We start from the raw sequence: 23286 nt of genomic DNA on the forward strand, positions 1-23286 counted from the left end.
TCAAGTCAGGATGGTGTGTGACCACCAGGAGAATTTGCAGGTGCGGATATTCTTATTGCATGAGAAACGTGGAGCACATTATTCCAAAAAAGCAAGCTATTAGTGTGGACATGATCAGCTAGAAATGCTTACTGAGGCCACGATTCACAGGAAAAACATTTTTGGGAATAATTTGGGAATATTTGTGTTGAAGTAATGGAAGGAAGTATTCTCTACAGCTCACAAAGCAATAAGGGCACCATTTGATGTACTTGTCCAAGTCTACACCCTTATAAAGTGGTTGGCCCTATATGTTACTGTCTTGCCATGATAACAAATATCCACAATTTCTCTGCTCTCTTGAAAGTACATCTCTGCCTAGATAAATGCACAATCCAGGATCAGCCTAGCTGATGTTACCTGAAATGACACAAAGCCATAAAAATTGAGCACAGTCATAGATAGTGAGCAAGCAGTGTTGCCAGACAATCACAGATCCTTGCGTAGTAAGCAGCCCTGTTGCCTTATGGTGAGGGACACTCTTCTCTTACCAATCTTAGCACCAAAACATTCATTACATTTTGAACTTGAAGACTCCAGCATTTCAGAAGAACTTGGGTTTGGATTTGATTTTTTTTTGCGCACAGCTGTGACACTGCCAAAATATGCACCAGTTAACTCATCTCCCTGGATGCACGCATATTAGTTCATCAGTTAAAATGAGGAATAATTTTTGTTTCGCTTCTAGCCATTTCTGCTCAGACACTTTTCAAAATTAGAGTCAAGCTTTATTTTATAAACTAAGAAATTAAGGAGGACTTGAGATTGTGGGTTGAAGTGGAGAGAGTGAACAATGTTAATTATATTTTGGAGCCAAGAGCTACTCTGTTTTTTACAGCAAAATAAAAATCAATGTTACTTATGATGACTGTGAGGACTTTCCTGCTTCAGTAGCCAGAGTGCAGTGAGGTGCATTCCTTAGTCGAGCCTTGCTCTCAATCTGAGACCAAGTCTTTGTGAGGATACATAATTTATGTCCAAAATGGTTTGAAGAAAGAATTAAAAAGTCAAAATCTTTGTAGTGGAGTGAGTCAAATACAGAAGATGATCATCAGGCATCATCTGAAATTTGCACATTCTCCCCGTGTCTGCATGGGTTTTCTCTGGGTTCCTCCCTCAGTCCAGGTTAGGTGGATTGGCCATGGGCAATGCAGGGTTACAGGGATAGGATAGGGGACTGGGTCTGGGTGGAATGTTCTTTGAAAGATTGTTGTGGACTGAATGGGCTGAATGGCCTGCTTCCACACGGGAGGGATTCTCTCACGCTATGACTAGATAAACATAATGTGCAGAACTTGATTCTTTGATAGAGAATTTAAGAGGTGTTCAAACAATATGTTAATCAGTACATGTAAATAAAGCCTATGCCCTTGCAGTGATAGTCAATAAATGGAAGATGTGGAAAATAGTTCTCTTAGCACACAAGGCAATGTTGGAGACTCTAATGAAGGAGGTACCTCATGTCTACCTAACACAAGAAGACATGTTGCTACACAGAAAACACCAACATAAAACATGGTTAAGTCTGCAATTGCTGAAATAATTGGAACCCATCAAACAATAACAGGGAGGGGACTTCAGCAAAGATGTAATCTTCTCCATCCACACCAAAGAATGCAAGGAGCCAGCAAAGAGCCCTTGCAAAGAAATTACAATTGAAATGCTTAGAAATATCACAGATAGCACACAATACCCTGCCTCCTAACCAACCTCTCACTTCCTCATCTCCCAATCCTCATGCTTGACAAGTAAATTCAACCATTAATAGACAGTCTATTTAGTAGAGGTGGAAACGTGTACTTGTAACACATAATTAGGATACAATTATATAAATACCCCAATAGATGAACCCTACCAGGCCAATAAGCTTTCATGTAAAATAAATCTCAAAAATGATATGCTGTCCCTGACTTGTGATTTCTGATTGTATGTTTTTTAGGAAGGGTAATGTGTGTAACTTAGCAAATTCTTAATTTTCTTCTACATAGAAGTTTTCCTGTGATCTCAAAGAAGGTAAATGAACTTTTCCCTGAAAGGTTTCACATGAGGCTAGGGAAGGATCACAAAAAACTCAGGGCAAGCTTACAGCACATTCGCCATTTGCCTACCCTCCCATCCTGCTCAATAATTCATTGCCATCAGATGTTTAATTGCTTTGATGTAGGTCTTCCACTGTGATGTAATATGTGAGATTTAAATATTTCCTAATACATTTATTTTTGAGTCTGTTGTTTGAATTTGAACTAGTGGCATATGGGTTTCTGTACATCTGGATGGGTTTTATGATTCATTTGTAAGCATTTCCGTAGCCTTGATGATTCTTGGGAAGGGAAAGACATCCTGGAGAGTAACAGGTTTTTACTTATATTCAAAGAATTTCATGATTAAACAAGGTAAACAGCTGCATCTTAGCTTTTAGATTAGAAGATCAGGGATCAATTGTTTTATTTCTGTCATGCTTCGGGGAAGCACCCATAGCTTGGGAAGGAGAGCGTTTTTTAGCTTCAGTTTGGGTTCTTTGCTGAAGCTGATGTGTACACTAGCTGATCCTGAGAGGCGAATATAGTTTGGAATTGTTAAAAATAGACAACCTCAATGTAAGGAATTTAGTAAAGCTTCTGGACCAGAAGTATTTAGTTAAAACCTTGAAGGGGTTATTTGAAGCTCAGAAAGCTTAAACTCAGTAGCTTAAAGTCTCCAGGAAGAGGATATGGGATTCTCAAAGCTGGAAGCTAAAGCCCCTATAGACTGATACAGCAGGAAATTTTCTCTGATATGAGTACTGTAAAGTGGTAATTTTGGGATTAAAACTTTACCTCATATTTTCAAAATCATTAAAATTGTGCGAAATGGAAATACTATCGCTTATTCTATTTTATCTCCATTTCTTTTGTACAGTAAACGTCTGTTGTATTATTAAAACAAATCTACAACATTGTGTGCTTCCGGGAGGGGGGTGGGTCTTACCGGAGCTTGAACAACATGGGGTATGGTGAGCAATAGGACAGAATCACACAAGAAGTCCAGCAAATTTTATCTCGATGTCAGGAACAACTCACTGTCCCTTTTAATTATGCGTCTGGCATCAAGGTGAGATTTTTGCTAGGCAGTGGTAACTGGCCTATTAAGAGGGAGTATTCCTCGTTAACAAGTTTATTAATCGTACAGCTCACCTCATTAATACACAGCTTCCTATTCTACCACCCGCTATGAGAAAACAAATGCTAAGAATTCTCAGCATTGAAGTCAGAGTAGGTACCCGGTGACTTCAGTTTGCTGCTGTCTGTGAACAGCCTCCATGTTGCTCACCAATTAACATCTCAGGCTAGAGACCACACACGCCCTTCACCCACAGACATTGGCATTCGATAATGGTCAATTCCTCAGGATTCTTCTGGCACCATTCTAATCCACTTGCACGATGCTTAAGAAATACATGCCTGCATTGCAAAGCACTCCAGCAACTGAAAGGATGCTGTAAGGAAACTTTGTGCACAGAGACAAGAACCAAGCTCATGGATTGGACCAGGTAACTTTTCAGAGATGCTCGCTTGCTGTCTTAGCATTCGCTCACTTCGTGCCTAACTGCATGATCCCAACATTGCTGCCTCACACTGCTTTGTGCTGCCTATCAGTGGTCATGCAGGCAGCTTGCCTTGCTGGTCAGCAATCCACAGTCGTTTATATGACAGTGCATTATGTCAGTCTCATACCTGTACCCATGTGTCAGCACCTTATGTGGCAAACACATTGAATGTGCAGCACAAAATCAGCTGCGTCTAAATCTTTGGGAGCTGAAGCCCATGGAGGTATTTGTCAGCGTGGTAAGTCAACGACAGCCTCCATTACCAGTCCAGGAGATTGGCCACGATCAGGTGTCCAGGACGGATGATCTCAGACACAGAATACATGTCTCTGCAGTCTGGGTCATGGGCCATGGTCAGTCGTGTTGCTCCATAACATCCACTAGGTCAGGGGTCTGGCCATTTCTCATCTGGAGCTGTTCAGTTAGGGGATATGCTATCAGGTCCACCCAGAGAAACTGTGCAACAGGGTGGTGGAGAGGACAAGGGAGATCTCACAAAGAGACTCGAGTACCTACAGTGGAGGCAATGAACATTCAAGATGGTGGATGTAGCGCAGATCGAGTGGGCTGGTGGGCTAGATGATGTTAGGCTCCTTGGGTGTTGTTTAGAAGAATGAGGGGGGGTTCTCATAAAACCTGTAAAACTCTATCAGGGCCAGACAGGGTAAATGCAATAAGGATGTTCCCGATGACTGGAAAGTCCAGAACTAGGGGCCACAATCTAAACAAACAGGATGGGCCACTTAGGAATGAGTTAAGGAGAAATTTCTTCAACCAGACAGCAGCGAACCTGTGGAATTCACTGCCACAGAAAGTGGTTGAGGCCAAAACATAGTACGTTTTCACGGAGCTAGATATAGTTCTTAGGACTAAAGGGATCAAAGTGTACAGGGAGAAAGGAGGAACAAGGTTCTGAGACAGATGATCTGCCATGGTCATATTGAATGGTGGAGCAGCCGCAAAGGACTGAACAGCCACCTCTTGCTCCTATTTTCTATGTTTCTATGTTGTTGAATTGAAAATTGCCCAGAGCTTAAAAATGTGTTACTGGAAAAGCGCAGCAGGTCAGGCAGCAACAAAGGAACAGGAGAATCGACGTTTCGGGCATAAGCCCTTCTTCAGGAGTGTATTCCTGAAGAAGGGCTTATGCCCGAAACATCGATTCTCCTGTTCCTTTGATGCTGCCTGACCTGCTGTACTTTTCCAGCAATACATTTTTAAGCTCTGATACTCCAGCATCTGCAGTCCTCACTTTCTCCTCCTTGAAAATTGCCCAGGTAAGTAGAGAGTATTCTATTACATTCCTGACTTGGGCCTCATAAATGGCTCATCAATAGGATCTGGGGAGTCAGTCTTCTAGCTCCAAAGTCCTTAACTGTAACAAGGTCCACATCCACATCTACTTGAACTCAGTCAATAATAGCATGAACTTTATGTTAACAAACAGAAAGAATGGTACAAATTGCCACTTCAACCTCTGCCATTTTCAAAAAATGACTTGAATTCACCAAGTGAAGTCCCCTACTGGCCCATAAAGTCTTTAATGGCCTTATCTTCTTGCAAAGCTGAAAAAAAGCCTTGCTAATAACCACAGTTACACTCTGTTGATCATAATTAACTATTGTACAAAAACTGACATTGAGTCGAAAAAGGAGACACTTAGACTGTTGTAAAAGGTGACTAAGGTCATGGAAGCAGGTTTTAAGCAGCATATTAAAGAAAGAAAGACAAAATGAGAAATGTTGTGTTAAGGGAGACAATTCCAGAGCTGAAATCATAAACAGCTAAAGGCATAACCACCTATGATCAGGCAAAGCATATGGAGGGTACAAAGGAGGTCAGAATTGGAGCAATGTGTAGTTCTCGAGAGTTGCAGAGCTGGAGGAGGAACCAGAGAGAGGGAAGGATAACAACATGAAGAGATTTAAAGACAAGGGTAACAATTCTAAATCTGTGACATCTGTCAATCGTGAGCCAATGTAAGCGAGAGAGCATGGGCTATTGGGTGAGACTTTAATATTGTGCTGCTTGGCATCAAATTGAATTTTTACAAACCATGAATCTTTGTGATCAAGCTCCTCCCTCCAATATGATCGTGGCTAATCCCATTTCATTTACGGTTCCCTACATCCTTTGCTTATTTCAGTGACCAAAAACCTGGCTTTCTTAGCCTTAAATATATTCAGTGATGAAATGTAGAAATCCAACGATCCACACAATTTATCTTAATCCAAAATGATCAAACATTTACTTTGTTTATTCTTTCAAGGGAATAGGGCATCGCGGGGAGGGTCAGCAGTTTACTACCCATCCCTAGTTGCCTATAAAGTGAATGGCATACTGGGCAGTTTCAAAGGGAGTTTAAGAGGCAAGTGCACTGCTGTGGTTTTGGAGTCATGTTTAGACTCGCCAGGTAAGGACAGCAAATTGGATGGGTTTTAACAAGTAACGACAATTGTCATGGTCACCATTTCTAAAATTGTTCTTTACTTCAGCTTTATTGACTGAACTGAAGTGCATCAGCTGTTGTGGTGGAACTATTCTGAGGTTTGTCATCAAACTCCACTCCCCACCCCTTGCTTCTAGATTTCTCAGCTAAGGTAAAAAGAACCCACTGAACCTTAAAACTGCATACTTAAAAAGGCATGCAGGCACTGTAAACAACATTTGTACAATTAAGAAAAGTTAGCAACCATTGAATCCTCCTAACATCATTCTAGATAATGCTAGATTACTTTGCCTTATTAAAAAAAACTGTCATTTTATGAAGCAGTACTCTGAATTAAACAGGCTGACATTATCACAGGAGTCTGCATTTACCAAACTGGAAAGGCAACTCTTTCCTATAGAAATGCTTTACATGTAAACTGTGCATGCACAGAATTTACATGAATTACTTGAACACAATCCTAGAATTTTAATGCATGTTTGCAAAGAATATCAATTAAGGCAACATTGCTGAAAATAAAAAGAAAGGAAAGACTAAATATTAGACAAAAGATGTGGCTGCATTTGGCAGTGGTTACAATTGTACATTGCGATGATGACAGTGGGAAAGATTGTGAAGCATTTGAACAATGTTTAATCCTGTACCCCCACACAATAGAGTTGCCACTGCCTTTTTTCATTGTAGCCAGTTGTAATGTATATAGCATTTTAGGTTGTTTAAGGCCTAAAATCATCACCAAATCAGACATTGTACAACTTCCAATAGATTCTTATTTTTAACAATATATTATAGTCATAGACTCATAAAACACAGAAACAGGCCCTTTGGTCCAACTCATCAATGTCGAACTGACATCCCAATCTGACCCAGTCCCATTTGCCAGCATTTGGCCCATATCTCTCTGAACTCTTCCCTATTCATATACCCACCCAAATGTTATAATTGTAATTGTACCTGCCTCCACCAATTCCTCTGGCAGCTCCGTTCTGTAAACACACCATCCTGTGCGTGAAAAAGTTGCCCCTCAGGTCTCTTTAAAATCTTCACCATCTGACCTTAAACCTATGCCCTCTAATTTTAGACTCCCACACCCTAGGAAAAAGATCTTGGCTATTCACTCTATCCATGCCATCATGATTTTATAAACTTCTAAAAGGTCACCCCTCAGCCACCGATGCTCTGGAGTAAATAGTGCCACTCTATTCAGCCTCTCCTTATAACTCAAACCCTCCAGACCAGGCATCACCCTTGTAAAACTTTTCTGCACACTCTCAAGTTTAGCGACATCCTTCCAGTGGAAGGGCGACCAGAATTGTATGCAGTATTCTAAATGTGGCATCACCAATATCCTGGACAGCCGCAACATGATAGGCCAATTCCTGTACTCAATGTTCTAACCAATGAAGGCAAGTGTGCAAAATGCCTTCTTCACCACCCTGTCCACCTACAATTCCACTTTCAAGGAACTATGTACCCATACCCCTTGGTCTCTTTGTTTGGCAACACTCCCCATGACCCTAACATTAAGTGTATAAATCCGGTTCTGGCTTGCCTTACCAAAATGCAACAACTCAATTTGATCCAAGTTAAACTCCATCTGCCATTTCTCAGCCCACCTGATCAAGGTCCTATTATACACTGAGATAATTTTCTTCACTCTCCACTACATCACCTATTTTGGTGTCATCTGCAAATTTACTAACCATGCCTCCGATATTCACATCCAAATCATTTATATAAATGACGAGAAGCAACAGACCCAACACCGATCCTTGTGGCATACCACTGGTCACAGCCCTCCAGTCTGTAAAGCAACCATATGCTATCACCCCCTGTTTCCCACCTTCAAGCCAATTTTGTATCCAACTGTCCTGACCTTATTAGCCAGTCTACTGTGCAAAACCTTGTTAAATGCTTTTTTGATCTAATCTTGTGATCTAACCTTGCTGAATACCATGCTGATGTCTGTCTTCATCAATCTTCATCGTCACCTCTTCAAAAAACTCAATCAAGTTGGTGAGACACGATTTCCCATGCAAAGCCATGTTGGCTAAACCAAATCAGTCCTCGACTTTCCAAATGCATGTAAATTCTGTCCCTCAGAATCCCCTCCAACAACTTACCCACTCCCTACAACAGAATAACTTGGCATTCATATTTATGATGGGAATAAAATGAACAATAAAAGTAATTTTTTTTCTAAATAGTATGTCTCAAGACTGGACAGCATGATAAAAGTAACAAGAATTATTTCCTCTAAATTTTGCATGGAGGATAACATAACTGATACTGAAATACAATATCAGGTTGGTAAAATAATGACTAATACACCAATTTTACCTGTATTCTTTCCTCAGCCTTCTGAGTGCACAGCATCATGATACTAAATGTCAATGTTGTTATCAATCCACCTAGAAAATGCTGTAAAATAATACTTAGCACAGCTGCACCTAGGACAAATAGAAAATAAATTGAAGTTGAAACTTTGTGACATTTTAGTGATGGGTTGCAACATTACACAAGGAAGAAGCAGAATAACATTCTAACATGGAGAAAGCATAGTCTGGAATATTGCCTGCAAGAAAACACCTGCTTCCTCTTTGAGCAGAAACTCAAAAATATTCAAATCTAATATTTATTTATCAGCCAATATCTAGTATACATTCCAAAGCAAAAATACCCCCAAGTTGCATTGCAAAACCAGGAAGGAAGTCAGGAATTTATACAATTACATTTGAACAATAAAAGTCTGATATATATTGTGCTACAGGGGTGCAGGGATTATATTTCAAGAAAATCGAAATGCCCAGCAGCAGCATATCTGTCATGTCATTTAAAATGTAAATAATTGAAATTATCTTTACTTCTGATTAGAGAAATTGTCTGACAAACGTAATCTGGTATTAATCACGGCAACACACTGACCATTAGTAATTTTCAATGAATTGCAAACATTAATATTCTTCTTGATATTTTATTTTATTATCATATATTGCATAACTATTTTCCAGGTGTCAAGGCCTTTTTTTGAAGTTGAGACTATTTTTAAGGGAAATAGTTTTGTCAAGGTTTTGAAGCGCTCATTGATTAAGGTAACTCAATGAAATCACAGGTTAAGTCTAAATCAGAACGGAAAATGTAGATTGTAGGATTCGTATTACAGCAATCTGTCATTACCAACAGCAAAATATATAAATGTACTTAATTGCATTGTACTTTGGAAATTACTAAACAGTTTGCATCAAATGTTATCAATCTAGAACAATGCATAACTTGAACAAAACATTTTCAATTAATTTACTTTGCTGGAAAATCCTACGCAAAGTAGAATTGGAAGGTGCATGAGGACCAGAATGACAAATAACGTGAAATAAAAATTCAAGATGCCACTTGGGAAATACTTTTGCAAACATTTTATTTTTGACTCCCTCCTCTATTGGCAGTATTTATTCATAGTGTTCATGGCATCAACTGCTCTCTAGGTAACACAAACAAATTTAAAATTTATGGATCAAAACTAGAAATTCAAGCAAACTTATTTTGGGCACATGGGGGACAGGGAATCATCATGAAAAGCACAAGAATCAGCCAATATTAGGCCTTTGACACTGAATCAATATGCTGTCAACAGCAAATAGCAATTCACAACTAGAATTAAGTGAAGGAAGAGTTTAAAATCACATACTAGGTTATAGTCCAACAGGTTTACTTGGAAGCACAGTAGCTTTTGGAGCACCGCTCCTTCATCAGGTGTGCTCCGAAACCTAGTGTACTTCCAATTAAACCTATTGGACAATAACCTGGTGTTGTGTGATTTTTAACTTTGTACACCCCAGTCCAACACCGGCATCTCCAAATTGTGAAAGAAGAGAGTGGTGCAATTCAATGGAGGGGTGGTACGAGTAGTTCACTTGAAAGATGTATATGTGTATGGTCTGGTCTTGTAGATACTCCTTCTAAGAATTATCTATTAGGTTACAAGTGGAATTGTTTTAATGAGTGCATCCAACATTGGTTACTTTAAGGTGAACAAATCTTGAGTAACAGTGCCTCAAACAGAGGCGAGGTCTCTTATTTCTGGTATGGACACCACTCACTGATTATTTGGATTTCACCAGCACAGTGATACTTCTGTCCCACAATGAGCATGTGCTCAATCATTGCTAGTTTCATTTTTTGGGGGGAGGGGGGGTGCTGGTGGGCGGTGAACAGGCTTGCATTTCATGGCCAAAATTCTCGGCAAACATTTATTTGAACTGAAGGCTGTATAAATGTTGGCACAGAGCCCTGGTGTGTGTGTGTTGATAACCCATAGGATATGAAGCTGTTTTCTATATATTTCTAAAAAACATTTCTGGATGAGAAAGAACAAATAAAATATTATAATAAATTGAGAATTTTTTTAAAATCTATTATCAAATCCAAACAAATTCACGACACAGAGCATTTATTTAATTTGAATAGAATAGAATAGCCTTTATTGAGTGCACTGAAACATTTGTTATGTTGCCTTTTGGCGCCATTTTAGGTACAGGGTACCTAGGCACAGACACTTTAGTTTGTGTTCTGTTTCGCTTTAACTAAATCTGAAGTAAGAACAAAACAAACTTGGAATAGCTCAGCTGGGTCAAGGAGCATCTATAGAGAAAACTAGAGTTAAAAACTAGCTGTTGGAAGGTCATCAAATTAAAATGCTTAATCTGTTCCTACTCCTTGGATGTTGCCTGACCTGTTCAGATTTTCAGCATGTTCTGTTTTTAATTTATAAATGCAAATGCAGATGCAGTTTACTTAGACTGATACATAGGAGTAGGTGGGTTGTCCTGTGAAGTAAGGTCTGACAGACTGGGTTTGTATCCTCTGGGAGTATTGAAGAATAAGAGGCAACTTCTATAACATGTGTGGTTCCTTCAGAAATGTGGCATCATACCAACATTCTAACATTCTGGATTAGTGGTGCTGGAAGAGCACAGCAGTTCAGGCAGCATGCAAGGATCAGCGAAATCGACATTTCGGGCAAAAGCCCTTCATCAGGAATAAAGGCAGAGAGCCTGAAGCGTGAAGAGATAAGCTAGAGGAGGGTGGGGGAAGGGAGAAAGGAGCATAGAGTACAATAGGTGAGTGGGGGAGGGGATGAAGGTGAAAGGTCAGGGAGGAGAGGGTGGAGTGGATAGGTGGAAAAGGAGATTGGCAGGTAGGACAAGTCCGGACAAGTCATGGCGACAGTGCTGAGCTGGAAGTTTGGAACTAGGGTGAGGTGGGGGAAGGGGAAATGAGCAAACTGTTGAAGTCCACATCCATCAAAGTTTTACCTGCACATCCACTAATATCATTTATTGTATCTGTTGCTCCCGATGCAGTCTGCTCTACATTGGGGAGACTGGGCGCCTCCTAGCAGAGCGCTTCAGAGAACATCTCCGGGACACCCGCACCAATCAACCACACCGCTCCGTGGCCACCATTTCAACCCCCCCCCCCCCCACTCTGCCGAGGACATGGAGGACCTGGGCCTCCTTCACCGCTACTCCCTCACCACCAGACGACTGGAGGAAGAACACTTCATCTTCCGCCTCGGAATACTTCAACCCCAGGGCATCAATGTGGACTTCAACAGTTTCCTCATTTCCCCTTCCCCCATGACTTGAACTGCTGTGCTCTTCCAGCACCACTAATCCAGAATCTGGTTTCCAGCATCTGCAGTCATTGTTTTTACCTCTCTAACATTCTAACAGTTCACTTGGAGTGTAGGAATGAAAGAGGAAAGTAAACATGTCCCTTTTTCACAGCAGACAGCTGCCTTATTCCAAAATGTAAGGATCCACAATCACAAATAGAGACCGTGACAGCTGCTGTCAAATGGTAAATACATAAGGTTAAGGAGCCAGGTGGATGGGGGCTAGGGTGCCATGGGGAGGAAATGGGGAGGAGATAGAATGCCAGGTAGGTAGGGTACCAGGTAGAGTCTGGTAGATGGGAGGTGGCACAGTGTTGGGAGAGTTGGATCAGGTCCAACAGTGGGGTTGTGGGGGATGGAATCTGGGGTACATAGGGTGCAAAGCGGTAGACAGGGGAGTGTGCAGTAGTGGAGAAAGGAGCTGTCACAACCTTGGAGTGTTGGGTCTGGGTCTAAGTGCTCTGGGGGAGATATAGTTGAGGTATATGCAAAGGAGTCATTTGAGTATTTACTCAGGGATTAAGACAACGTAGTTAATGGTCTAGCTTATCATAAGTAACTTTTTATTTGATTTAATCAGACCCCTCTGAATTCCCTAATTTTGATTGGAGGAATCCAGGTTTAGAGGAATTATCAGGATAATCTTCAATTTCTTCATTCTTCATTGTAATAGCTTTGTACTCTGTAACAATGGGGCATTCTGTATTGTCCCCATGAGAAAGTCCCACCTACGTTGGAATAATTACAGTTCCACCAGCAGACACTCCGGGCCATTAGATCTTTAGGGGTTTTGACAGGGCGGATGTGAAGTGGATATTCTCTCTTGTTTAACTCGAGAGTCACTGTTTAAAACTAAGGGATCACCCAGAGGTAAGGAGAAAATAATAGAATTGTGGAGGTGGAGATCTGAAACTAAAACAGAAAGTGCTGGAGAAACTCAGCAGGTTTGGTAGCATCCATAGACAGAAAATCAGAGTTAACATTTCGAGTCCAGTGGCCCTTCATCAGGTGAAGAGAACATTTTTCTCACGAGGGTCATGAGTCTTTGGAACGTTCTTCCTTAAAAAGCAGTGGAAGCAGAGTTGCTGACTATTTTTAAGGCAGAGATAGATAAATTCTTGACAAGCAAGGGAGTGAAAGGTTTACTGAGATAGGCAGGAATATGGAGTAATCAAATCAACCACAATCTTATTGGAAGATACATCAGACTTGAGAGGCTGAGTGGCCTACTCCTGCCCCTAATTTGTTTACTTGTACGCTTGGATAATATTTCATACTTTGACTATGTAATTGCCTCTTTTAACCAGTTTGAAATTCATGCAAATTCTTCAAAAGGTTTTATGAAAAGCATCAAGGTTTCAGTTTCTCGTAAAATCAAATAAAATATCGCCATAAAGCTCATACATGTTACAAGTTGATCCCTGGAGTCTGGTTGAGGTTAGCTATTTTCAGCGAGATTCCCAGGAGAAGTATTACTCTTGGCTCCTTCAAGACAGACGGAGGAAATGGAAGAGGAGGGATTAAAGGAGGCAGAGGATTGGATTACTGTCAAAAGCAGGAAGAGGAAACCTCTCAAGGACCCCAAAGCCACCCAGCGAAGGGGGAAGCCACACCTACACGACGAGGATACAGGCAGCTCTTCCGACGGTGAGGACAGGCGCAAGGAGGGTCGTCACCAGAGGAAGAGACAGAGCGCCGTGGGGAAAAAGGAGGGCAGCACCGTCCAAGCAGGAAAAGACGATCCCTCTGAGGGGATGGGTAAAGGCCTCCCCCCACCCGGTGAGAACCAAAAGGTACCCACCGGCCCACAGCTCCAGGTAACTGGGAGCAGCGGTCCTGTGACAGCCCCGCTGTCAGATGGAGAACTGGATGGTGCGGATCCTGGGCCTGACCCGAAGACACCAGAGCGGGGAAATGGCTCCAGTGTGGAGCTGGACAGCTACCTCAGCCCTGGGAGGGTCCAGCAGTTTGTCGTCACCACGGGGATGCACACAGCTACCCCAGAGGGGCAAGACCAGCAGCAAATAGACAATGTTAACCTCGTAAACTGTTATAATGGGGTTAAAAATTGCCAGCATCAATGTGCGTAGCATCAAATTGGCTACGTGACGTGTTTCTACGATGGCCTTCCTGGCCAACGTTAAAGCCGACGTCCTGTTTCTGCAGGAGTGTGGGATACCGCACCTCAGCAGCTACAGGAGATGGTCGAGCTTGTGGGTCCATGGGCCGTCGGTTTGGTTGGGGGGCAACGATAGCCGCTCCTCCGGCCTGGCTATCCTGTTGCGAGGAGGCAACTTCACCATCTCCGAGGTTAAGGAGGTGGTGGGCAGGCACCTCCTCGTCGCCGACGCATGTTCAGGAATGCTCCCCTGAGACTGATTAATGTGTACGCCCCAGTGGGTAAGAGTGAACGGTTGGCCGTCCTGCAACAGCTTCCACTGTTGCTGGCTACGTCCAGGCTGGTCATTCTGGCCGGAGACTTCAACTGTATCATTGATACAGATGGACGATCCAGCGGAGGGGACAGTAAACTGGACGCCACGTCCAGAGCCCTGATGGAAACAGTCAAAGATGCCAAGCTGCACGATGTCTTCAGCACCCCTGCAGACGGAGCGCAGCGTAGATACACCTGGTCATGGGCAGACGGGTCTATCCGCTCAAGGATAGATTACCTGTTTGTGTCCCGAACGCTCTCGGTCAGATCCACCGACGTCAAGCTGGTGTTATTCTCTGACCACTGCCTCCTGCTGGCCGACTGTCACTTACAGGCTGAGCAGCAGGCTGGTAAGGGAACGTGGAAGCTGAACACAAAGCTGTTGACCCCGGGAAACATTGAGGAGCTCAAGAGGGACTTCGCGGGTTTGAGAACCGTGAAGCCTCTCTTTGAGTCTCCAGCGGACTGGTGGGAAACAGTAAAAGGGAACATCAAGAGGTTCTTCATCCTCAAAGGTGTTCAGGAGGCGAGAGAGTGGTGGGGAAAACTGTCCCAACTCCAGGAAAATATGCATAACCTGCTCCTGCTGCAGACAATGGGGGTCGATGTCACGGAGAACCTCCAGGAGGTGAAGGGCCAGCAAGCCTCGCTCTTTGCCTCGGAGGCCTCCAAGATAATCTTCCAGTCCAGGGTCCGCTCGGTGGAGCAGGACGAGACGTGCTCACGTTTCTTCTTCCAGAAGGTGCACAAAGAGAGCTCTGTGCTCAGCAGCCTGAAGGAAGAAGATGGCTTGATAACGTCATCTCAGGCTGACGTCATGAGGATCAGTAAATCCTTCTATGCCAGTCTGTATGACTCGCAGCCGACCGACATTGTGGCCTCCCAGTCGTTCCTGTCCTCTATCACGGAGGTCTTAGAGGACAGAACACGTGAGAGGCTGGACCAGCCGCTATCTCTGGACGAGCTGACCAAGGCCCTCGAGTACTTCGAAAAGAATAAAACTCCCAGAAGCGACTGCTTATCGGTCGAGCTCTATTCTGCTCTGTGGGACTTGATTGGCCAGGATCTGCTGGAGGTGTATGTCAGTATGCTTCGGGCAGGTACCATGAGTGAATCCATGAGGAAAGGCATCATCACCCTCATCTACAAGTGGAAGAGGGAGAGGGAGGAACTCAAAAATTGGAGACCAGTCTCACTGTTGAATGCGGATTACAAAATTCTGTCAAAGGTAATCGCCAACCGGGTCAGGTTTGCTCTGGGGTCGGTGATTCACCCTGACCAAACCTGTGCTGTGCCGGGCAGGAAGATCGCTGAGAGTCTCGCACTCCTTGGGAAACGATCGCCTACGTGCAGGACAGAGGGTTGGACACCTGCCTGATCAACCTGGACCAGGAGAATGCCTTTGACAGGATATCACACAGGTATATGAGAGATGTTCTCTCCAAAATGGGCTTTGGGGAGGGAATCTGCAATTGGATCAGACTGCTCTACACCAACATTGTCAGTGCAGTCTCAATCAATGGGTGGGAATCAGATAGCTTCCCAGTCAGATCTGGAGTCAGGCAGGGCTGCCCTCTCTCTCCTGCCTTGTTTGTGTGCTGCATAGAGCCATTTGCCGAGTCCATCAGGTAGGATGCGAGCCTGAGAGGGGTGACTATTCCTGGCAGCGGGGGCCTGCAGGTTAAGGCCTCCCTGTACATGGATGACGTCGCCGTTTTCTGCTCAGATCCGCTGTCCGTGCGTAGACTCATGTGCATATGTGACCAGTTCGAACGGGCCTCGGGGGCCAAGGTAAACCGAGGCAAGAGCGAGGCCATGCTCTTCGGGAACTGGGCCAACCAATCCTCGATCCCCTTCACCATCAGGACCGACCACCTGAAGGTGCTGGGTATTTGGTTCGGGGAGCTGGGGCGTGCGCCAAGTCTTGGGTGGAGCGTATCAGCAAAGTGAGGCAGAAACTGGGCAGATGAAAGCTACGGTCGCTCTCCATCGCGGGAAAATACCTGGTCATCAGGTGTGAAGCACTGTCATTGCTATTATACGTGGCACAGGTCTGGCCTATTCCCAGAACCTGTGCCGCTGAAGTCACCTGGGCCATCTTCCAGTTTATATGGAGGTCAAAGATGGACCGGGTGCGAAGGGACTCGCTGTACAAAGATCTGGGCAACTGGGGAAAAAATACACCCAATGCCACCCTCACCCTGATGGCCACCTTTGTGTGTGGCTGCACCAATCTGTGCGTGGATCCCCGGTACGCAAACACCAAGTGTCACTATGTACTGAGGTTCTACCTGTCCCCGGTGTTGTGAAGGATGGGCCTGGCCTCGCTGCCGCGAAACGCTCCGAGTAGTTGGACCATTCCGTATCACCTGTCCTTCGTGGAGAAGAAGTTTATGAAGAAAAACACCTTTGACCACAAGTCCATCAGGAAGTGGTCAGCACGTAGTGTCCTTGAGACCCTTCGGGAAAAGGAGAGGGCGGATCCTGTCGAGCGGTTCCCTGAGCAGACTGTCAAAGCCATTTGGCAGAATGCCTCATCGCCAGAACTTTCCAACAAGCACCAAGACATGGCTTGGCTGGTGGTGAGAAGGGCTCTGCCTGTGAGATCCTTTATGCACACCCGGACTCTCTGCCACACCACACGCTGCCCTCAAAGCAGCTGCGGGGGTGACGAGACTGTCACACACCTCCTTCTGGAATGTGCCTATGCAGAGGAAGTCTGGAGAGGAATGCAGTGGTGTTTGTCGAGGTTCGTCCCGAGCAGCGCCGTAGCGTGGGACTCCATGCTCTATGGCCTGTTCCCCAGGACGCACACCGAGATGAACATCAACTGCGCCTGGAGGATCATCAGCTCGGTGAAGGACGGTCTCTGGGTGGTCCGAAACCTGTTGATCTTCCAGCTGAAGGAGTTGACTCCGACTGAGTGCTGCAGACTGGCACATTCCAAGGTCCAGGACTACGTGTTGAGGGACGCGCTGAAGCTTGGGGCAGCTGCTGCCAAAGCGCGGTGGGAAAAGACCACCGTGTAACATCTACCTGCCTAAGAAGAACAGGGGGCCCACGCAGTCACTTGGGCTCTGCTGGCGCCTCAGCTCAAAATGTAATCGTACCAACCTGTAAATAGGAATGATTACTCTGTTTCGAAAAGCAAAGAAATGGAATGTTTACATATGTATGGCATGTCCAGTTGTATAGATCAAAGTATTTATGAATAAAGTATATTTTTGAAATAAAAAAAAATAAAGCAGTGAAATGGCAAGGGATATCATTTCAATGACATCGATGACACTTATTGCAGGCTGCTGTAGAAGGTAAGGGAGGAGGTTGCAGGGGTTCTGACATTAATTGGAGTGTAACATTAATTGGAATCTTACAGATGGGGTGGCAGAGGTCTAACTTTACTAATCAGCCTACCATGTGAAATCTTGTCAAACGCCTTGCTAAAGTCCATATAAACAACATTGACCGCTCTACCCTCATCTATCTTCTTGGTAATGTCCTCAAAAAACTCAATCAAATTTGTCCAACATGATTTCCCATGCATAAAACCATGCAGCCTATCCCTAATCAGCACTTGCCTCTCCAAATGCATGTCAATTCTGTTTCTCAGAATGCCCTCCAACAACTTTCTCATACTCAAGGAATATTCAACCTTACAGACACTATCTCAGATACCACCATCATTATCTCTGGATATATCCTGTCCCATCAGTAGATCATGCCCTATAAAGGTGGTTGCATAGTGCTATACAGTCTTGAGGGAATTGCCCTGGGCGTCCTCAACATTGACTCCAGACACCATGAATCCTTGTGACACCAGGTCAAACAGGATTACCACATACTGTCCTCGCTCAACTGATGACTCAATGCTCCACCATGTTGAACAACACTTTGAGGAAACACTGAGGGTGGCGAGTGTGCAGATTGTACTCTGGATGGGAGATTTAAATAACTATCAGCAGCGGTATTACTGGTCCAGCTGGTCGAGTCCTAAAGGACATAACTGCAAGATTGAGTCCATGGCAGATGGTGAGAGAACGAACAAGAAGAAAAATCACACTTGACTCCATCCTTACCAATCTGCCAGCTGCAGATGCATCTGAGTAACTGTATCAATAAGGGTGACCGTTGCACTGTCCTTGTGGAGACAAAGTCCTACCTTCACATTAATACATTGTGTTGTGTAGCACTTTTACAATGCTAAATGGGACAGATATTGAAGAGATCTAGCAACTGAAAACTGGACATCCAAGAGGTGCTGCAGGCCATCAACAGCAGCAGAATTATACTCCAGCACAATCTCATGGCCCAGCATATTGCCAACTCAACCATTACCATCAAGCCAGAGAATCAACCCTGGTTCAATGGAAAGTACAGGAGGGCATCCCAGGAGCAATATCAGGCATATCTGAAGATGAGGTGTCAACCTGGTGCAGCTATGAAGCAGGACTACTCGCATGCCAATCAGCATAAGCAGTAAGTGACAGACAGAGCTAAGTGATCCCACAGCTAATGGATCAGATCCGAGCTCTGCACTCTTGCCACAACCAGCATGAATGGTGGTGGACAATTAAGTAACTCACTGGAGGACGAAGCTGCACAAATATCCTCACCTTCAATGATGGAAGAGGCCAACGCATCAGTGCAAAAGATAATGTTTAATCATTTGCAGCAACCTTCAGCCAGTAGTGCTGAGTGGATTGACCCATCCAGACCTCATCCAGAGGTCCCCAGCATTACAGATGATAATCCTCAGCCAATTTGATTCACTCCATGTGATATCAAGAAATGATCAGAGATACCTGATACTACAAAGGCTATGGGCTCTGACAACATTTCAGCAATAGTACCGAAGATTTGTTCTCCAGAACTTCCATACTCCTACCAAGCAATTCCTGTACAGCTACAACATTTGCATCTGTCTGACAATGTGGAACATTGCCCAGGTATGTCCTATACAAAAACAGCAGGAAAAAATCCAACCTGGCCAATTTCTACCCAATCAGTCTTTTCTCGATCATCAGTAAAGTGCTGGAAGGTGTCATCAAGAGCGCTATCAAGCAACACCTGCTGAGCAATAATCTGCTCAATGACGTTCAGTTTGGGATCTGTCAGGCCCGATCAGTTTTGACCTCATTGTAGCATTGGTTCAAACAGGGACAAAAGAGCTCATTCGAGATGTAAGTTGAGAGTGACAGCCCTTGACATAAAGGTCGCATTTGACAGAATGTGACATCAAGGAGCCCAAGCAAACTGGAATGAATTGGGATCAAGGAGAAAGCACTCCGCTGGTTGGAGTCATACCTGTATATAGAAGATGGCTGTGGTTATTGCAGGTCAGTTATCTCAGCTCCAGGACATCTCTGCAGGAGTTCCTCAGGATAATGTCCTAGGCTCAACCATCTTCAGCTGCTTCATCAATGACGTTTTCTCCCACATAAGGTCAAAAATAGGGAAGTTCATTGATGATTGCATGATGTTCAGCGCCATTTTCAATTCTTCACATATTGAAGCAGTCCGTTGTCCGATTGCATTAAGACTTGGGCAACATTCAGGTTTGGACTGAAAAGTGGGAAGTAACATTTGTGCCACAAATCTCCAATGAGAGATAATCTAATCACTGCTCCTTGCCATTCAACGGCATCAAGATCACTAAACACCCCACTATCAACATCCTACAGGATTACTATTCACCACTAACAGAATGGGATTCGTATTAATCCAGTGGTTGCAAGGGTAGGTCAGAGGCTAAGAATCCTGCAGTGGGTAACTCATCTCATGACTCCTCAAAGTCTATCCACCATCTACAATGCACGAGTAAGAAGTGCGATGGAATACTTCCCACTTAACTGGATGAGTGCCACTTCAATAAGACTCAAGGAAGCTTGACACATTGAGGACAAAGCAATCACTTGCTTGGCACTATATCCACAAGCATCCACTCTCTCCACCACCGATGTTCAGTAGCAGCAGTGTTTATCACCTAAAAGATCCATTACAGAAATTCACCAAGAGACCTTCGGTAGCACCTTCCAAATTCACCATCGTTTCATTTAGAAGGACAAGGGGTAGCAGATACATAAGAACAGCACCACCTGCAAGCTTCCCTTCAAGCCATTCACCATCCGAACTTGGAAATTATTGCCATTCCTTCATTGTTGCTGGATCAAAATCCTGGAACTCTCTTTCGATCAGCCTTGTGGGTCTACCTAGGACACATGGATTGCAGCTGCTCAAGAAGACCATCTTCTCAAGGGCAACTGGTCATGGGCAAAAAATGTCAGCCCAGCCAAAGACGCCCGCTTCCCACAACTGAATAAAGTAACACTTTTAAAAAGGATCAGGGAGGTTATTGGGCAGCTTAATTCAGTGCTGACCATCATGAGAAATACATCAGGGTCTATCTGTGTTATGTGACCTCCATCCCCAACTGTTTCTGGTGGCTTAAATGATGGACCACACAAAACTCAAAATAATTTGTGTTTCTATTCCAATTTTGATTAGCTCCACTTCACAGTGACCGTTTAAACAATCAGGTCAGTAGTCAAAAAAAAGTCTGTATTTCTGGGTGGTGACTTCTTAGATGGAAATTGCAATTGGAAATGAGGTCCAATTCCCTAAGTTGTGGGAGGAATGGAAAATGTGTAATTTCTATACAATATCTACAATTTGGGGTGAATATTTTTCTTCCATTGCCAGTCAATTGACCTCGGATGGTGAAGAGGAGAGGGCAAGGTTTCTCCTTGTGTCTTCTATGTGATGGATGTGACTAAACTGTTAATATTAGGCTGATGTAAGTGCATCAATAAAAGCAATATTTAGCAGAAATTTATATCTGTCTGGATGGTTACTCCAATTCCCAGAAGACTTCTACAAGTGTAAGTGGTTTCAGTTATTCAACAACTAATGGATTACTTACCTCCATAACAATGGGCACTTTATCTACAGGCACTGACTCTTGAGACTTAACTTTTATAGCTCACTGGGGCCAAAATCAAAGGGTCCAAAGGCTAGTCCTGCCAGTCAGTGTTCCAGTTCACTGGCTGCACCCTGTTTCCATGAGCCACTTGTTTTGAGGTTGGAATGGTCTAGGAGGGAATGGGTGGATAGGGTTAAGAGGCAGATAGCCAATCCAGCTGATTAACAGCTTTATAAGGCCATTAAAAGAAATAGACCAACTGGGATTTTTCAATTGTCCTACAGGTTCCCACATATGGTGGAGGCCAGTTCAGAAACATCCCTAGGCAGCAGAATGGGAGTGGGGAATTGGGCGTGGGAGGGGGACTAGAACTTCAGGCAGGGCCAGAGCACCCCCTCCCCCCTGCAGGAGGGCAAGCTAACCTGTACAGAGGCCCTCCTCCCTCTTCCAACGTAGTGGACCCAGCTGCAATACATATTTTTAGGATGTTATTGGACAACTCAATAGAGGAGTCAGGAAATGAGGTTACAATTGCTTATTTCACAGGAAGAGGGTATGCAGGGATAGCCAGTCTTATAACTGTGAAACATAAATCTAAACACTGGTGTGTTACCAACTGCTTCAAGCTTTGTAGAAATAATTCTAACAGACATATTAGAATTCCTACACTTCTCTTTCGAGGTCTCTTACATGGTCTGCTATTTTCTCACAGTCTTTCATAGACATTGTTTGTATTTCACCCAAGGCCAACATTATCCTGTTGACAGTGTGGCTCCTAAGCTTCTAGCTGGAAATGTGTTGCTGGAAAAGCGCAGCAGGTCAGGCAGCATCCAGGGAACAGGAGAATCGACGTTTCGGGCATAAGCCCTTCTTCAGGAATGAGGAAAGTTTGTCCAGCAGGCTAAGATAAAAGGTAGGGAGGAGGGTCCTAAGCTTCTAGCCTTTACTGTCCATATATCGTCCGGGAAGAAGGAGAGTCAACATTTCGAGCATAAGCCCTTCATCAGGAATGCTTATGCCCGAAATGTTGACTCTCCTGTTCCTCGGATGCTGCCTGACCTGCTGTGCTTTTCCAGTGCTACACTTTTTGACTCTGATCTCCAGCTTCTACAGTCCTCACTTTCTCCAATCTTTGTCCATCTGTAGTTCTTTCTTGCTTTTCTAGTTTTGTTATTATGGACAATATGACTAAAGCTTTAACCTTAACCTAACATAATCCTTTCAAGTCTAAATTTTAAAAAGCTTCTTAAAGGGCGCCTTCATCTTGAAGTACCCTCTCTATTACTTGCATTCAACTGGAAAGGCTCTGCTTGACTCTAGGTTTTGAGAGTAGACGGCAAGACTGACTCAAGCTCACATTTGGTCACCCAAGGGACCTCCTCCTGACCTGCTTTCTACATGGTCCAGAATTCTGACCCACATTACAGTTTGATGTGGGGCTCAGAAGCTGTAAGGTAAACCTTGCCCTTATATTCCAGAATCTCAGAGATGAGGTCACTATTGGGACAGTCAAGAGGGGGACAGGTAGCACTCCAGCTTTCAGTTAAAAGCACAGAAAGCATAGGATTAGATGGATTCTTTTTTTACATAAAAAAAATAATTCTGGAATTATTTTTTACATTCCACTACATCCTATTCAAAAATCAAATGGAGCAAATGGAAGTACACAAACTCTTAGCTATACACCATATTTTCATTAATATTTCAACCATCCCATCTCCTCTGAGCACATTCACCTCCTCTATGCTACATAGAATTACCATTTTTAAAACTTGTCAAAATTTTGACAGTTGCTTAAAGGGTGTCACATCTCTGTTGACAAAGCTATTGAAATAAATAGCACATCTATTGCCAGTCATGACATGAAAGATCAAACCATTTTGTGATCTTGTTTTATCATGCATGGCATCAACTTTGATGCATTGTGTGACCTATTGGAGTTATTGGCAAATAAGAGCAGTGTCTCATATTCTTACATTCTGTCCTTTTCTCAAGTCAAATTCTAACCCTTTCTTTCTTTCTTTGATATTTATAGTTCAAAGTCTTTCCTCAGCCACTTTATTTGCAAAAATGAGTAGATTAAAGAAACCTTTCAACCATACAGCAAACAAGTGAAAACAACATAAGAAGTCGCAGGAATTAAAAACTATTTACAAAGAGAAAGGATATGTGCAGTATAGGTCAT

At 43.6% G+C, this 23286-nt stretch overlaps 1 protein-coding gene and 1 pseudogene across 4 annotated transcripts in view; one reads left to right on the forward strand and one right to left on the reverse strand.

The window, feature by feature from the left end:
- The window catches only part of slc33a2 (solute carrier family 33 member 2), a 160972-nt gene that overhangs the window by 36191 nt on the left and 101495 nt on the right, over nt 1–23286 (reverse strand). For all 4 annotated transcript variants that reach the window (XM_043712148.2, XM_043712139.2, XM_087997932.1 and 1 more), the window contains exon 6: nt 8415–8524. In XM_043712148.2, the coding sequence (XP_043568083.1) occupies nt 8415–8524 (110 nt within the window). The remainder of the gene's footprint in view (nt 1–8414; nt 8525–23286) is intronic.
- Nucleotides 16135–17211, forward strand: LOC148151922 (uncharacterized; annotated as a pseudogene).

This window comes from Chiloscyllium plagiosum, unplaced genomic scaffold (genome assembly GCF_037043375.1).
Source record: "Chiloscyllium plagiosum isolate Xiang-an unplaced genomic scaffold, Cpla_swu_hap1 HiC_scaffold_2, whole genome shotgun sequence".
NCBI lineage: Eukaryota > Metazoa > Chordata > Chondrichthyes > Orectolobiformes > Hemiscylliidae > Chiloscyllium > Chiloscyllium plagiosum.